This window comes from Sarcophilus harrisii, chromosome 5, assembly GCF_902635505.1.
Source record: "Sarcophilus harrisii chromosome 5, mSarHar1.11, whole genome shotgun sequence".
NCBI classification, from domain to species: Eukaryota; Metazoa; Chordata; class Mammalia; order Dasyuromorphia; family Dasyuridae; genus Sarcophilus; species Sarcophilus harrisii.
This window is the reverse complement of record NC_045430.1, coordinates 152,186,177-152,205,138: the sequence shown is the minus strand read 5'-3', so window position 1 is coordinate 152,205,138 and position 18,962 is coordinate 152,186,177. Positions and strand designations below refer to the sequence as shown.

The 18,962-nt window shown below is 32.5% G+C and overlaps 1 protein-coding gene across 3 annotated transcripts in view; it reads left to right on the top strand.

Moving 5' to 3' along the window:
* LAMB4 (laminin subunit beta 4) overlaps positions 1 to 18,962 on the top strand; it is a 138,224-nt gene that overhangs the window by 35,511 nt on the left and 83,751 nt on the right. For all 3 annotated transcript variants that reach the window (XM_023504778.2, XM_031938766.1, XM_031938767.1), the window contains 7 exons: positions 1,212 to 1,332; positions 2,772 to 2,960; positions 6,562 to 6,741; positions 9,138 to 9,247; positions 12,074 to 12,153; positions 12,806 to 12,956; positions 17,885 to 18,010. In XM_023504778.2, the coding sequence (XP_023360546.1) occupies positions 1,212 to 1,332; positions 2,772 to 2,960; positions 6,562 to 6,741; positions 9,138 to 9,247; positions 12,074 to 12,153; positions 12,806 to 12,956; positions 17,885 to 18,010 (957 nt within the window). The remainder of the gene's footprint in view (positions 1 to 1,211; positions 1,333 to 2,771; positions 2,961 to 6,561; positions 6,742 to 9,137; positions 9,248 to 12,073; positions 12,154 to 12,805; positions 12,957 to 17,884; positions 18,011 to 18,962) is intronic.

Sequence of the window (18,962 nt, the reverse complement as noted above, 5' to 3'; positions counted from 1 at the left end):
TCTAATCCATATATTTCCATATTTAATTAAAATTTAATTAATAACTACTCATAGTTACATTAGACTGGATGATCATCTACACTGTTAGCTCCCTTTATTAGTCACTGTAAGTAGGAGTGTTTTTCAGTCTTGTCTAACTCTTTTTTTAGTGTTCTCTTGGCAGTGAAATTGGAAAGGTTTCTCATTTTCTTTTCCAGCTCATTTTACAGAAAAGAAACGGCAAGCAGGGTAAAGTGACTTGCCCAGGTCACATATCTAGTAAGTGTCATCGAGATAATGATGATAGAGTTATTAAGACTTTATTTACAATTTGAACATGGTCTACTGAGGGGCCTAAAAGACTCTGCTTTTCTATTTCTACCCTTTTATCCATTTCTTGCCAAGTATTTTCCCAATACCCATAAATTTCAATTTCAATTTCATTCTATATCAGACTCTGATAGTGGCAGAATATTTAAAAACCAATCCCAGGCTGGGAGATGGAATCTTTATTATTTTTTAAAATGGAAAACAGAGAAGTAAAGAATAAAAATGGAGTAAAGAAAGCCAATTGGGACATTCTTAGGAGGACCGAGTAGATGCTAACTTCATGAAGCTAATGTGAACCTAATATTCCTTCAGTTAGTTGCACAGCATTTATCTCCTTTCTTCCTACTTACTGTCTTGTCACAAATAACTTTGCCAGAAGAGTCATTACACCTCAGACATACCCTTGACCTTGATGGAAAGTTAAGTTAGAATCAGTTTATCATGTTGTATATTGATTTTGTCATTAATTCTGATGGCTTAGTCACATTGGCAGGTAAATATTCTTCTTTTACTATACTCCCTATAATAATATCAAAATGAACTATTTAAGGTTCCATTACTATGAGACAAAAAGGGATAGACAGAAAAAATGCAAAAAGAATTTTGCAAAACTTAAAGTGCTATATAGATTTAAGTTATTATTGTTGTTGCTATTCTCTTCCATCTTAGAAACAGGAAAATCAAAACATTTAGAAGTGACTGCCCCAGTCCAATTTCCAGGGCAGTTCTCTATCTGTATTAAAAATGGTCATTCACTAGGCTGATATAGTGTGCCTTTACAAGTACATCAAATGGGCCACAGCTTTGAAATGTCTATCAAAAGATAATATTTTTCCATTAAAAAAGCCACCAAAACAGAAAAATCCTCTTTTATAAAATGCTTATTTCTTTATCTAAACCAGGTTCATGGTCACTGTATCTGCCAGCACAATACAGATGGTCCAAACTGTGAGAGATGCAAGGAATTCTTTCATGATGTTCCCTGGAGGCCAGCTGAAGGTCTCCAGGATAATGCTTGCAGATGTGAGTGAAAATATATACTCAGCTTATTTTAAGGGTAGGATGTAAGTTCATGCATGTCCTATATACATGTTCATACATACATACATACATACATACCAATTCAAGTATGGTCCTTCACAAAGAAATGGTGCTATAATTCCAAAACTTCCAGACAAGGTTTGCAGTTTCCAGTTGTTTCATGTTCTGCTTTAAATTTCTCGAATTCTTGAAAAATGAATTTTTAACTCAACACATTTTTTTTTCCAAAAAATTCATGCCAGAGCAGCTTAGGTGGTACAGTACATAGAGGATCAGCTCTGGAGTCAGGAGGACCTGTGTTCAAATCCAGCCTCATATGCTTACTATCAGTGTGATGCTGGACAAATCATTCAAACCTGATTGCCTCTTTAAAAAAAAAAGTCATGTTGTTTTGCCCTTTTTGCAAAAAGAAAATAAGCATTATACAAATGAAGTAAATGATGGTGGGATGTCACGATTCTAAGAATATACACACTAATCCCAGTTACTTCTTCAAATGCCATATATTTATCTCATCCAGCTGCATGAAACTGAGCTTATCTCACTTTCTAATAGCAGGAAATAAGAATTCATCACATGAGCAAGACAGACTTTTGCATTACTATAAATAATGCTATCCCAGAATTGTTATGAACATGCAAAATAAAGCCAAAGGCTTTTACTCAGCTTCCTTTCTTCAGTTTTATATTAATAAGCTTGGGAAAGGTTCAAGGTAACCCAGGTAGTCAGGGCATTAGGAACCAGACTTGTGATTTTACTAGTATAAGGAAGTCCCAGATGAGGAAGCTCCCTCTACCAATGCAGATTGGCACTCTTTCATCTACTTTATAGTCTTAAAAGAGTTTCTGAGGATGCTAGAAAAGTTAAGGGACTTGCCAGGTACTGACCTAAATTAATAAAGGAAATTTCTTTCCAAGAAATACCTCATACAAAAATAAAGACACAAAAAAGTATAGTATACCAAATTCTTCTAAGTGTGGTATTCGAAAAGCATGTGTGTGAGAAAACTTGCTATCTCAAGAAATTTAAACATTTTTTTAAATGATAAAGCAAGAATTTATATTGTGAAAGTTAAAATATGTTTAATCCTGTTTTGATTGAATGAAAAGATGGACTGTATGAAACATATAACTTCCAAAGTATTTAAAATATAATTAGGGAGTTTTAATTTAATATTTTATTTTTTTAATATCTATTGGTCACAACCTAGACTGAGAATTATAGTTTCATAGATTAGTAGGACTAGAAGGAATCAAAAATGTGATCTAGTCCAATTCCTTGAATTTTATCTACCTTGGAAAAGAAATTCTTTCCAGAGATAGAGGAGGGAGTTGCAGTCCAAAGGCTTTTCTTCTAAGTCAGACTTGTTAATTAATTTACTGGGACCTGCAAAAGTTTAATTATATTTTTCCCCTCCACAGCATGTAATTGTAATGGTCACTCGGAACGCTGTCACTTTGATATGTCTCTGTACCTCTCAAGTAACAGTGTCAGCGGTGGAGTGTGTGAAGACTGTCAGCACAATACTATGGGACAACATTGTGATCAGTGCAAACCCCTGTTTTACAGAGACCCCTTCAAAGAAATTTCAGATCCCCATGCTTGCATTCGTGAGTAGGCTGCTCTTTGATCTTCAAAAAACTAACAGTTCTTAACGTTAAGCAAGCATTTCCAAACTCTGCTGTATCAGAGATGTAACTAGGGTGGGGTAAATGGGACTTTAAAACAAAGCTGCAACATTTAGAGGGTATAAAAAGTTAAAACAAACTCCAGCTGCATAGAAACTACTTTGGTGACTAATTTCCCCCCTCCCCCTCACTCAACTGACTTCTTATTAATTGCTTCTTGTTTTATTTTCACATCATGAGTTACAAAACTGATTTGAAAGAACAGTTCATACTGTTTGCCCAAAGTATATTTCATGCAGCTTATCCAGAGTGCCAAATTTACTAGTTATGGCAGCTCTGCAGGGGATGAGAACATTTTCTCTGGAGACTTTCCTTCTTCAGACAATAATTGAAGTGGCAAGGACCTTGAGCCAAACAATATGGTTTCATTCTGGTATGTCCAAGGAAGACTGTTTCTCTTGGTAAGTTCTAATCTATACAACTTCAAATTCAAGGACAGCAATTAGTCTAAGAACAAGTCAGCATGAACCACAGATCCTTCAGATGAACTTGGGAAAATATCTGAGTTTGAGTGAAATATTGCCTTTGGACAATCCATTTTTCATGTTAAGGTACTGCCACGCCATAGCTTTTTGTTGTGTGTTTATTATTAACCAGTTTTTCTTGTCATGTAGCTAAAACAGAAATTCTGACAACCCCTTTGACCACAATGATTGCACGCAATCTTTGCTGGCTTCACCCTACTCCCTTCTGCATATACTCATTTACTTTCACATATGTGAGCAGTTTGGTTTAAAGTCTAAATTCTTAAATGAAATTAAATTCTAAATTCTTAAATCCTAAAGATGATTGAAAAATAACTTGCTAGAGATCTCAAATTTCCAGCTGTTCTTGGCTGGGTGTAATTCAACTCAGCAATTTAAATTCCATATTGGTACAAAATGAAGCCATCATATGTTATTAAACATTCAGTAAAAAGACATTTACTTAGCTATGGTAGGGGAAGAATATTCAACAAATGTATCTACATTGAGTTATGAATTGACTCATCTGAGTGAAACTCTTCTGCCTTTAAGTTGCCCATCATAGCCAAACTTCAGAGTTATTCTATACTCAAGAGATCAGGAAATGATATCAACAGCCTGGAGATTTTAGGTCCTTGAGCCAATTATCTAAAGGTTGTTTTCAGGACCTTTTTAAGGAAAAATTTACCTAGCTTACAGGGAAGCAGGTAGGTAGAATTTTTGCTCTCACCATGCCAACTATAAACCAATTTCTTCCTATGGGGGAATATAGACTATAATGTTTATATATTCATTCCGTGGAGTTGTAAAGAAAATTATATGTGAATTAATATTATTATTGTCAATTAAAGTGCCAACAAATATTTCTTAAATGTCTACCATGTGCCAGTCACCATTCTTGTACAAGGGGAAAAAAACAATATAAAACAAGCCCCTATGCTATATGGCATGAAATTTATATTCCCAGAGCCCAACATAATGTCTAATACACAGAAACAGGACAGAGAATGGACCTATGATCTCATTGGTATTAGGAACTGCCAAATAAGGAAATCTCCTTTATTAATATAGGTCATTCTTCTCAGTACTTACGTTATTAGAAAGTTTCCAAAAGTGAGGAGACATTAAGTAATTTGGCCAAAGTCACATAACACAGTATGTCAGAAGTGAGTAAGTCTGGAATTGAGGTTCTCCTGAGTTCAAGGTTAGCTCTGTAGCCACCATTCTGCCTCTGGCATAAGTAGGCACTTATTAACTGCTTGTTGATTTATTAATTATTGTTGATTGATTAGTTTCAAGGGTCATACAAAAACTGGGCAGAAGAGTTTGAGTTTCTTCAGTAAAAATAAATAATAAGCTAGCTAGGATCCAGTCCCAATTCTAAATCCTTCAGCCTCTCTTACTGCTAACCTAAGGCACCTTGTATGTGTTTGGAAAAAAAAATTAAAATTAAGTGATAATTAAAGTTATAAACATTAAGTAATAATTTGAAACAAGTAAGATGGTGGGGGTCATGAGGATGGTTGTTAGAGCCTAGATATTAGTTGGACTAGGTTTCAGATCAAAGATCAATTGGTTCCTAGGTTCCTGGCAGGAATATTTTTTGTTCAAGTTTAACACAAAAACCAATCAGTAGCCGCATCTGTAATAAATATTCCTATAAATAATGTCATGTGGTGTTGATAGACATCATTGGCCTTGTATTCTTGTATCCATGTAAGAGGGTTATTTCTAAGTGAAGTTAATTCAAAAAAACGATGCTTCCAAACTTTTTTTTTTTACTGCATGGGAAGGGCCCTTTGGGATTCAATTCTATTCTCTTTGTGTTGCTCTCAAGAAGAGCAAAGTCTGCTTCCTTTTGGACAGTCCTAAAATGAATTCATTTTGATCCTCCTATTGTGGAGACAACTGGATCGAATTAGGAGGAAGTTGTGGTTTTGCAATGCTAAATAGGATCTGGTGCTGTTTTTCCATATTTGATTGTATCTAGATTTCATGAACACCATAACAAAAAAAGAAGTAAAAATATAGTTATTCAACTGAGTAGTTTGTTTCAGTGACACTAGATAACTGCCCCAAATGAAGGTTTCCACCAAATGCTCTAAGTTGAGTCATTGATGTGTAAACAAAATCTTGGATTTCCTTTTTAAAAATTTTTTTTTAATTAAGCAGATAGAAATTGGTTTCTATTAATTTAAGTTCATTTCTTCAAAGAGCAGTTCCCTGGAATTATACAAGTTTAGGTAAAGTTTAAGGTTACTTTCCCCTGAGAATAATGCTACCTCCCTAATGGCCATTGAATTGAGAAACTTTAGCCCCATCTCCAAAATCCTGTTTAACTCACTTGGCACCTCACCAGGAAACTCTGGTTTCCATGGAATCCATGATTCTATCCTTCTAAAGACTAAACTCTCCTTTCCTTCTCAAAAAAGAGTTCACTTGAATTATGCATTAGCTGATTTTGCTATGTATTTGACTTTGTAAGTATTTGAATTAGCTGATATAGCTATGTATGTATTAACCTTAGCAAATGGCAATTGTTTTGTGGTGAGGAAGAAAGAATTTTCTTAAAATTCCATTTAATCCAATTAACCATTTATTAAGAGGCCTAGTAGGTCTAAGGTACTGAAGCTCTTAAAATGTTATAAATATTTCTTTGTAATTTGTATTTGTAAATTTGTAACAAATACAGTACCAAAGTCTGCAAGGCACAATTGTTAGGCTGACAAAAATGCATTTTGAGATCACTGGTCATGAGATATTCATATTCTGAACATATTCAACTGAAAAAAGTAGAATAATAAATACTTAAAATATAAATAATTTCAAATAATCAGTATTTTTGAAAGTTCAGTGACACATGAGGTGTCCACTCCAAACAAATGTAACCCCAGTCCCAAAATCCATTATAAAAACTCCACTATGTTACACAAATTATTACCCTCAACAATTCGGCTAACTGTAAAGGAAAGTGCACAGGAGAAAGGACAAAGTACATCAATTTCAGATCTTTGTGGAAATAGTTTTAAAAATTGATATGTAAATATCTATGTTTCCAGCTTGTGAATGTGATCCTGAAGGGTCATTGTCTGGTGGTATGTGTGAAAGTTATCCAGATCCAGTCCTGGGAATTGAGGCTGGTCAATGCTTTTGTAAAGATAACGTTGAAGGACCTCAATGTGACCAGTGCAAGTCTGGGTATTATGGACTGAATGCCAATGATCCTCTGGGTTGTCAATGTAAGTAAATAACTGAGTTATTATTTTCTTTTAATTACATCTCTTGTTGCCTAAAACCATTCTTCTTGGAGAACCATGTTCTTAACTAACCAGCCTCAGACTTTCTCTGTTTCTGACATCAAAGGAAATTCTTGGTGATTTTCTAAACTTAATATAAAAAAGTCACCATGCAAATTTTATTTTTTTCTTTCCCCAGTAAAAGAAAAAAAAATTGGGAAAATGTCCAGAAATGTAGTGCTATGCTTCAAAACATTTAAACCAGCAAAGTATTTTGAAGTCTTCCTAAGAGCTGTACCAAAATTCACAGAACATCTAGAGGGATCACAGATATAAATGAGCAAAAATCTACACACAATTTATACATACCTGTGAAGTATAGTCTCAGACAGCTTTGAAATCCTACTTTCATAATTAAATCAAATGATAACATTTACATAAATATTTTGGCATCTAAAATTTATTATTATAAAAATTATATTATTACTATTATTATTATTATTATAAACTTTAGGCTGTTTTTTTATTTGTAGTTTTCCATTTTTTCTCTCCTTTTCTACTCATTATTATTGATGCATGGAAATTGTATGTCATAGTGGATAGAGAGTTGGCCTAGCAGCTAGGAAGTTGTGAGTTTACCTTTAAAATACCCTGACTGTGCGAACTTAGGAAAACAATTATACATATCATCATTCAGGACAACTCTTTAAGACAACAAGTTACAGAAAAGGGGCTGACTTGAATAGGTATAAGGACTTTCATTATACCAATGAAATCATAAGTCTATTTCCTATCTTTATTGTAAATACAGATAATTTAAACTGTACAGACAACCATACATCACACTTTTTCCAGAAATCTTGATATCAACAGAAAAAAAAAGTTTATTTTTTATTTATTTGTCAGGCATCCTTATTGATAAAGTTATTATGCAATACACATTCCAATTACACATTTTAAGTTTCTACATTATAAAAAATAACTGGAATAGAATGTAAAAATTATTACATAAAAAGAATACTCGAAATCCTAAATCAAATGTGAGAAAAACAGCACATTTGTGAAAATGAATTTGCAATTAAATTTACTATTTATAAAAAATATCAAGTATTTTTAAATAACTGCTTAAATATTGCCAGAGAGTTAAATTTTAAATAAGTGGCTTATTTTAAGGAAAATGCACTTCTAACAAGATTTTACAAAAGTAATATCCATTGTCATGAGCCTGTATCATCATTTGAAGTTTGGAAAATACCTGTGGCAAAAGTCTGTGCTAAGAAATGTAAAAATTAAAAGCCAGGGACATAGCAGGGGAGATCATGAGAATCACTGACCAAAAAAAAAAAAAACCACTGATTTATAAACTCACAGCATTTTAGAGTTAGAAGAGAGCTTTAGGATCAACATTTATTTAACAAGAGTTCATAACAATTTGTACTAGGTCACTATTTATCTCTAAATTTTGCCCATATGAGGAAGAATGTTATTTAATTATTTAGAGAGCAATAAGCTGGAATTTTCTATTTCATGAAATTGTTTTGTTTTAGCTTAAAAGCTAAAATTTCATGGAAATAGATGTTGGCCACCCTTGTGTCCCATCTGCATCAACTCACCTGGCTGGCTTTTAGAAGTCTAGAAAGAATCACTTTTGTTACTTCCCTAATTGAACTCTTTATCCAATAATAAAGCAGACAAGACTTAAGTTTATACTTTTTAAATGCTTATTTTGTATGCAATGAAATTTGCAGGGCTAATATACATATTATTCCAAGACAGAAGTTTGTAACCTTGTAGTCCTGAAGACCAACACCAATGTTCAGCAATACTGAAAAGGAAAAATAGGAGAGAGAAAAAGGGAGGGAGGGAAAGAAAAAAAAGAAGCAAAGGACAGAGAAGAGAAAAAAGACAAAAGAGGGGGAGGGAAAAAGAAGATACATCTAGTAAAGAATGGTAGAAAGTTGCCTACAATTGATTTATGTGCCACTCAATGGTTCCCCTTAGTATCAAATGACATATTTGTAAAAGTGATTAGCAATAGTAGGTGCAGTATAAATGAGTATTCCCTTTTCTCCCTGTGCCTTCATTAATTTAAATCATTATCCCATCAGTCATTTTTCAGTTGTACCATATTCCTAATTTCTTCTTCTCTGATTATCAGTTAGTTAGCTAAGAGCTTTGAGGATGATTGTTATTATATTTCCTATGACAAAAGTCTATGCTAAAAAAATGTAAAAATCAAAAACCAAAGTTTTATTCAGGACTTCAATAAACAATTCAAATGGCAAATTTGGAAAGCCAGATTCTATTTTAATTTAATGTAAGGTATTTGTATAGGTAGAGCACATTTTTATAGGTGGAGATGTAATCCTAAGGATAATTATGTATTCTGTTCTTTTCAGCCTGCAATTGTAACCCCCTTGGAAGTGTACCATTCTCTACCTGTGATGTGGTTACTGGCCAATGCTTGTGCCAACAGTTTGCTACTGGACCCCAGTGTGATGAATGTCTTGTATGTACTTTTATATAAAAGATTTTCCTGTGATTTCTTTCATTGCCAACTATGTGTATTTCTACTTTAACCCCAACCTTAGTAGAATCTTCCCTGTATTTTACACTCCTTTACCTCTTCTCTATTGTTTTACTTCAGAATGGGTACCACTAGAAGTGACTATTGGGGTATTTGAGATTTTTTAACATGTAAAAATATTTTTTAAATTGCTTCAAATATCTTTTCAGTAACTAAAATGGCTTTCTTGTATCAGAATGTATTTAGGGAAAGTGGGATACTGGAATGGTATGTGTATGGAATAGAGAGGGAGTGGAGATGAGTAATTAAAATGGGGGAAGAAAGTGATAATTCTACTGAAGGATTTGTTTTTCTATCACAAAGCTATCATATCAAGTGACTTGGATCAAGAAATCCTAGTTTTCGTACAGCAAAATAATGTTTTGGTCATGTATACTTATTATGTATCTAAGTTATATTTTAATATATTTAACATCTACTGGTCATCCTGCCATTTAGGGGAGGGGGTGGGGGGGGGTAAGAGGTGAAAAATTGGAACAAGAGGTTTGGCAATTGTTAATGCTGTAAAGTTACCCATGTATATATCCTGTAAATAAAAGGCTATTAAATAAAAAAAAAGAAAATAAAATAAAAAAGAAAAAAAAAGAAATTCTAGTTTTCTAGGATGTCAAATAGAAGAATCAGTTTAGAGAGGAATGCCCTATACAGGCACTTTAAGGACAATAACCTTTTGTGTTGTCTTTTGAAATGGCACAAAACATCCCTGAAAATTAAACATAATTTTTTTATTAAATAAACATGGTTATTTTCAGAGACCTCACCAAAAATGTACATATGTATATCAAAATAAGTGGCATAAAAATATTTTTCAAGATAGAAATTTGCTGTGGTTCCAGAAAACCCCAAACTGTTTTTTTTTCTTATTCTTTCCAACTTGACAGCCAGCCATTACTTTATAGAAAGAAAAAATACCAGCTTAGTCTCCAAAAAGGAATAGTGACCTTAATGTGTCTGAAGAAATCTGGTTGAAAAAAGAAATATATGTCTGTTTAGAAAGGGTTGTGTTTTAAATATTGAAGTGGAATCACTTTTTAACAAGAAAAGAACTAATGGGAATAAATGTGAAGGAACATGATGGGAAGGGTCTTGGGAGAGGGGAAGAATGTTAATAGAAACACTAGAATTTTATATGGGTGCTTGTCCATGCTCATCAGCATATTAGCTTACCCTGGAAATTCATAAAAAACATTTGCTACAGCTATATTTACAAAGCACGGAATTCAAAATTCAAAGAATGGGGAGCTAGAATGGATATTAGAGATAATCTATTTTGGAAGTTCTTAACAAGTGTGTGTGTGTGTGTGTGTGTGTGTGTGTGTGTGTGTGTGTGTGATGGTCCCCTTTAGAAGTTTGGTGAAGACTTTGGATCTCTTCTCAGAATAAATTTTTAAATGCCGTCCATGTCCAGAGAACTATGGAGACTGGGTGGAGATTGAAACACACTATTTTCACCTTTTTAATTTGTTTATTTGCTTTTTCTTTCTCATAGTATTTTCCCCCATTGGTCTGATTTTTCTTGAATTGCATAGCAAATATAGAGGTATGCTTAGAAAGATTGCACGTCTGTAGCCTAGATTGGATTGCTTGTTGTCTTGTGGAGGAGGATAGTGGGGTGGGGAAAAGAAGAGGTTTGGAACACAAGAATTTTCAGGCATGGATTTCGAGGGCTGTCTTTACACATATTTGGAAAGATGTAATGTTATCAAGGGAAAAAAAACTCTTCTTTACCATGCAGATTGACAACTTCTCTGAAATTTAGAACTTTTAGTTTGCTAAATCATTGAGTTGAGAGATTTATTCAGGATCACACAGCTAGTATATTTCACAGACAAAACTTGGACCCATGTTTTCTTGGCTCCAAACCCAACTCTTAAGACCTCTCATGAAGCCCAATAATAGGTGTCAAAGTCACAGGTACCTGAATAAGGATACAAATTTAGATCTTTAACTCCCAAATCTACAATTCTCTTAATTCTCCAAAATTGTCCAAATAAAGATCTGGCAGATTTTTTTTCATTTATGTTTAAAAAACACATTTGTGTCATGACCTTGACAGATATCAATAAAATGAATAAGCAAATGCAAACATTTCATATACAATGAAGAACAGAAAAAGGGGAGTGAAATGTACAGTGAAATGGTAAATTGAAATTGTGGCTTAAAAGCATTATATCTATATAGATATAGATATAGATATAGATATAGATATAGATATAGATATATATTTAGTTTCCAAAAATTTTATTGTAGATTTTGCTTTTTGGAATGCCCTGTATAAAATATGTAATGTACATTTTGTTATATATTATTAACATATAACATTAATATGTAATATAGCATATTATATATTAATGTTATTTATTATATGATAAAGATATTCTTTGCTATATGTAATACACAATGTAATCCCAAACTTTTTCATGTATTTTTCAGTTTTAATATATTATGTATTGGCAATATGACAATAGTAGAAAATGTTTTTTATATATTAAACAAGGTGTTCTAAAAGTCTTAATCCAGTTTTAATCTCCCTCTTTATTCTAATGTCAAGCAGCAGATATAGGAAAATATGCCAGCATATACTAAAAAATACTGATTTAAGAAGTGTTCAGTTATATTCTATACTGTGACTTGTTGACATTACTTGGTTTTTTGATACTCTTCTACCAAATTGTAATGATTGTTATGCCATTGTCCATAATGACAAATATTTGCATACCCAAAATCACCCTTTTTTTTTCATTCCAGGTTGGATATTGGGGACTTAAAAATAATCTACACAGTTGTTCTCCTTGTGACTGTGATATTGGGGGTGCTTATAGCAACCTGTAAGTTAATGTAATAGATGATGGCATTTCATTATTATATTTTATATATTATAATAAAATACATACATTCTTTACCCACAACCCACATAAAATACATATTTTGTACGGTTAATCAAACATTACTATAATCTTGAGTGAGCTACTATATTAGGGAAAGAATTAATTGATCTACATAAGTCACTATGATTTTATTGATTTTCATTATTTCCAATTTTATGATGAACAACTGTACTGATCAGATGATGGTCATAGGGCAGGAGGGGGAAGAAGAAAAAAAAAACAAGATAATTTTATTTATTACCTATTTTACATTTAAAAAAAATAGCAAGTTGTGCATAGATTTGTAGTTTCATATGCAAAAATCTGATGGCATGCTATAGAAATGTTTATTTTATTCCATAAATTAATTAAATTTTTTAAAAGCTGATTGTGTTGATAACCAAAAATAGGGTGACAATGCTACTTCATACATTTCATAAAAATGGGAAAATCTAGTTTCCCATAGTCACTAAATAAATACAAGCTTTAATTTTTATTTCAATACCTGATCCACTGAACTCCCATAGTTCTATTCATCATATAGATCCATTATCTCTTTTTTATGCTGTCAGTGAGCAATGCTCTTCATTTTCTTCCTTGCTTTTTCTATAAGGTGTTCCCCTAATGATGGGCAATGTGAATGTCGTCCTCACGTTATCGGCCATCAATGCACAGAACCAGAACCTGGATATTTCTTTGTGCCTTTGGATTTCTATATATATGAAGCTGAGGATGCCATGCCCATCTCTGGATCTGCACCTTTGGTCTGTACTTAATTTTATTCTTACCCTTGGATTGAATGTTAGTAAATATATACCCATCTACCTATATACTAACATGTTCTCTAAAACTATATTTGAAGTATCTATAAGAGATTTGCTTTATTCCAAAATTGAGGTTCATTTGAAACCCATTAAAGCCTAAAAATGAAGTTACTTTTATTCAATTAAATATTTGTTAAAACTTGCTAAGTATAAGATGAGACATAAAAGAATTTTCATAGCCCCTCCACTCTCATAGACAGATTAAACTAATATACTCAAAAAAGTAACACTACAAGATGCATCATAATAAAAGCCTAAATGTTGTTATTCAGATGTTTAATGCTGTGGAAATTAGTACATGAATAGAGACTGGATGCTTGAGGAGATGGTCCTTGAGCTGAGATTTGAAGAATCAATAGGATTTGGATAAGCAAAGAAAGAATTTTGAGAGTCAGGTCATAAACTAAGCAGTTTCTCAGATTTATGTTATACAGATTTTTTTTGCAATTATTTCTTCCTATATTATAAAATGTATCCCAGAAACATTAGTATAATTTTTAGTTTTAATAATTTAAAATTATTTTAAATTTTAGAACACTTGATATTTAAAGGAACCTGTGTTATTATCAACATGGGCATTTCCTCCACTGGTTCAAATTACAACCTATCAATTCCTTCCCATTCTATCCAATCCTTCCATCAATCAAAGCATCTGTTACTTGGAACAAAGGATAAAATCAACAGCAAATTTGAAAAAAAAATAACAAAACATGATGATATGATGTGATATACAGTTTCAGCTGCTTCAACTTGATGTATTCAAACAAGCTATTTATCCCCCAAAAAAAGAAATAAGAAAAGGTAAAGGTATTGACTTTGGTTATCAATATTTACTACAAAAAAAAATTAATCAATGTAAAGCAGTTGCCATAACAAAGAGGCTAAATGGGCTTAAAAATCATATTAATTAATAAACACTATTTCTTTTGCTAAGTGCAGGCAGACAAAGATAACACTGGTTAAAATACAAACTCCTATTCAGATGGCTCAGGTTTATAATCAGCAAGACGAACCTATGGCCTATAGTCTCAATCCTGAGTTATACTATCATAGTGTCCAAATCCTATAGATATCCTTTGTATCCATGTAAGCTGCCTCTGGGTTTGACCTTCCCCGTCTTTTTGAACAAATGATACTTGACTTCCTGATATTCTAATAGATACCAATATTCAATTTCTTCCTCATCAGTATGAGAAAGCATTAATGGATTGCAATCTACATTGTTATCTTTAGCATATAGTAAGCACTCAATAAATCTTTTTATTCATTCATTCATGAATAAGATCACAAAAAATCTCTCAAAACATAAACATAGCTGTTTTATGCCATGTTCACATGCAAGTAAGTCAATAATGGTAACACATTATTGTTGATAAGATGTGTCTTTCTGTTTGCCCTTTGGGTTACTTGCTATTTTGAATCTTCCAAGATTGTATATGTCATAGTCACATAATTTATATCTAATGTCATGTCAATATAAAATATTATGAGGAGCTATTGCTTCTTTTGTGATGACAAGTAATTTGGAATAATTAAAAGTACAACATAGTTTCCCAAAGGTGATCCAGCCCAAGATCTTCCTTCTTTACTGAGTTCTGGAATCAGATCATTGTCCATCTATAGGATCTGCCCAAAATATACCAAGGGAAAGATGAGTTGTATATGGACTGCCCACCCTATCAGTCTCTGAGAACTATGCATTTTTAAACTATTTTGTTTTTCCATTGCATATGATCAAACCAATCTATATTACACTATACTGGATTTTCTTGAGAAAGTACTGAAGTATTCCAGGGCTCCTTACATTAGTGCAATGCCCTTTGTATATAACATTCCCAGTAAGGGCCCAGAGAGAGAAACTCACTGCCTACAGGGAATACTTCTGTGCAAGACATCTTGCATGGCAGCCATCAAATCCTTAGGTGAAAAAAACGCCCTCCTGTTCTACATCTTATAGAATGTCCCTACTCAGTAAAGCTATGGCTGTAGTCAAATACAAAAAATTAGAATTTTACATAAATTTATTAACTGTAGAAGAAACACCATGTCTGAGGGGATCCATCCAAATTTCATTTTCATTTGTTAAATAAAATGGTGGTGGAAAGTAGGAATGGCAAATGATAGACTACTAATATATTCAAAATGAGAAAATTTTTGGATATGGACACAAGAAGTTGTTTTATTTGACTATACTTATATGTGTGCGTTCTATCTTTCTAAGTGGGGGCATTAGAAGAGGTGATGGAGAAAAATACTTGATACTTGAAAAAAGTAAAATTATTTTTTAAAAAAAGAATATAAGCTCCTCAAGATCAAGAGCTCTCTCACTTTCATATTTCTATTTACAGACTTTAGCACAGTCTTTAATACATAATAAACACATTTTTTTATTCCAAAAAATGTGTGTACAGGGATTTGTTATGAATTTAAAATTATGTGACCATATAAATGTGAGGTACTGCAGAAAAAAATCATCTGTGAAAGACTGATTGTTCCCTGTTAAGCTTTCTCTATGTCACAATAAGTCATTGTTATAATAATATTGTAGAAGTAAGATAATACGTTTAGATTAGCAATTTCTAATGTCTTCTTCATAAGATTTATTTGTAAAAGCATAATCTTTGATCTTTTCTTTTTCAAGTTACCTTTTTATGATATCTTAAAAATCTTTCAGTGTTTTTAAAATCATGTCAACTCCTATGTTGATTTCTTCTGTGTGTATTCGATCAGATACAGACCAATGGAGGAGCGGGGACAGATGGAACAGCTTCTCCCTGCTAGCTAGCCTTTTTGCTGCTCAGATAGAGGGTACATTGAGTAGGGCAACCCCAACATTTGTGTTTCCACTGCTGGACATTCCCCTTCTGCTAAAATGGAAAGGATTATATTGTTCCTTTTGTAAACTGAAGAACTTAAAAGACTTTTTAAATAATGATTTATATTTTCAGTGCCCAAGGACCAACAACATTACATGCATTTTTGTATGTTTTAAAAACTTATTTGACAATTTAGTATTATACATAGTATATAGCACTTTATACTGTATGCTATAGTATTCTATGGTGTTGTATATTATATACTGTATATTTATAGTATGTAATTATTTTATGAATGTAAATAGCAATCGTTTTCTGCACTGGCCAGAAATTGTAAGGGTCAGATTGATATTTTGGGGATGGCAAATTAGTCCATTTTTAGTCTCATTTCCTACCTAGCCCTAGACATTGAATGCACATTACTTCAGACAAACTGAAGCCTGGGAAATACTTTAATTTTAAAAAATCATTGTCATTCAATGTATCTTGGGTCATTACTTTGACTTTGATGACTGGAGAAATGAGATTGACAACTTTACTCAGGTCTGATTCACTTAAATCCAATTCACACACAAGTCAAGACATCATACTTTTGATATCATTGATCCTGTTTAAGAATGTAGGATGAATAACAACAGATTAAACTGATAACATCATTGTCTTAAGTGCCCACTTCAATTTTTGTTTACCTCATTGGGTACTAAGGTGATATAGTTCAAATGTGGAACCACTATCATGACTGACGAAAATAGATGTTATAGAAATGTCACTGCTTCTGTTCTATTTCATGCTTGTTTGTAATTCTTAATCCAATACACTTTTACATTTTCTTGGGATGATTTAACTTAGTTGAGTCTCACACTAAGCTTTCTTTAAATTTTTTTTTCCCTTAACTATTTTGAGAATCAATGTTATTCATAATCTTCCATCCTTTTTTACTCTGTTAAATTGTAAATGAGTTAGGACCCTACATAATCATCAGTCTTGGCTTCCATGTTTTTTTGTTTGCCAAAGAAATTGTGTTTGCTAGCCACAGTGGTTTCCAAGCCTTTCAGATTCTTGTGGCAGCTTTTTGGCATCAGTAAAAACTTCTCAAAGAAATGTTGATAGAGTTTATGTCATCCCATTTGTCCACTTCCCACTTTTCCAAGTTGACAGCTTATTTATAGAGGTTGGCAAAGAACCATACTATAGTACCAGATTTTCCAAGATAGTTTGGGACACTACTTTGAAACTGCTTATTCTTTACAGTAATATATATATATATATATATATATATATATATAATCCCTATTTTCAACACATTAAAATTGATATTAATGGTTCCGATGTCCATTTTCACATTGAAAACATCAGGTGAGGTATCAAAGAATGTGTTTATTTCACTTTGAGGATCTTGTCAAATTCTTCATAGGAATTCTCTACTTGATCTTCTGCCATAAATGTTGTTGACACATAAACTGCCATTATCTTCACGGTGGTCTATTTGCTTATAATTATCATAAGCACTTCAAAATAATAGCTTATTTAAACCAAGCATACCATAGGAGAATGTTTCTCATTGCCTTTGGGAGTACAATGAAACTAATCCCAACAACTATTTTATTCATCTCTAGAAGAAAAAAATTATAAATTGTCCTATTTAACTATAACTTTTAAATTGTATCTGCTTTTGTTACAATGATATAACTTTGGATTTGTTGGGGTTTTTTTGTCCAGTAAACTGATTATTGGAAAAATAAATTAAAAGTAACATAGATGGTTTAAGGACTGTTTACATTCTATTAGGAGAGACAATGTATACACAAAATAAATATAAAACAGACAGAAAGTAACCAATCAATCAATTAATCAACAATTACCTATTAAGTCCTGGCAGGTTTTTTGTCAGGCTCCCTCCAGGGAATATCAAGGATTATAGCTTATATAGCTCTTGAGAATTCAAGGTCACTTTCATACTATGCTTTGTCATGGCATGACATGACATGTCAGACATTGAAGTTATCGACATGAGCCTTAAATAGTTAAACTGTCTTTTTTTTTTCTTTTCAGATACTAGCAACAGCCTTACCTGAATGTGAAGTGTATTTCCACAAGCAAGAAGGGAGTTTCACAATTGACAGTGGAAATATAGTTTTGGAAAGGAATAAAATACAAAGTTCACGGGAACAGAGTGAAGTAAAACATTTTTGTTATTATCACTTGTTTATTTTGTCATCATGGACTGAAAAGGCAAAAAACAAATTAAAAATTGCTTCACTGTGTAAATATATATATATATATATATATATATATATATATATATATATATATAAAGCTTGCTACTTTTAAGAATTTCATCCATTGTGCATTAATGGGGAAAATTTTGATATAATATCATCTACAGGCACAATCTTTGAAAATACAGAGGCACCATGATCAGGGAGAGTAAGTACAAAAGCTACTAATTTTTCAGCAAGGGAACATGGAGAACTAAGGAATGGCTCTTTTTGTAACTAGTTGGAAAGGAAGAGCAACAAGTTGGTTTCTTCGAAGATATCTGTTACCCAATTCCAATATGGAAGAACATGTCATTGTAGCTGGTCTGTACAGTCCATATTTTCCATAACCTAATTATGCTTTCTTGTTAAGACCACCACAAGAATGTATCACAGTCTCAAAGCCCCAAAGACTGTTAGTCCATAAGTCAGTTTCAAAATGAATTTCCATAATGTCATATATAGGATGTAAAATAAGGAAAGAAATTACATATGATCGTGGGAATATGCTCTCTAGTTCTTTCTCTTTTGCTCTTTTGGCCTGAATCCCTGTAAACATCTGGAATTTAATCCATCATTATGAAATCTGCTAGATTCATTTTGGGGTAGAATGTTTAAGTTAAAGCTCTCAATGGGAATGTTTTTAAACTGCTCATTCCATATAGTAATATATGTCCAAGTTCAGCCCATTCATATTGTCACAAACTATTTCCAAGGTTTAATAGTTTCCCAAGAACTTTAGCTTAGATTGTATCTTGGGCAAAAACAATCTGTCATAATAGAAAGCATGCTGGATATGGAATCAGAAAGATCAAGGTTCAAATTCCAATCACAAGAAGTCTTTTAGATTCTGTTAACTCAGTTTCACCATA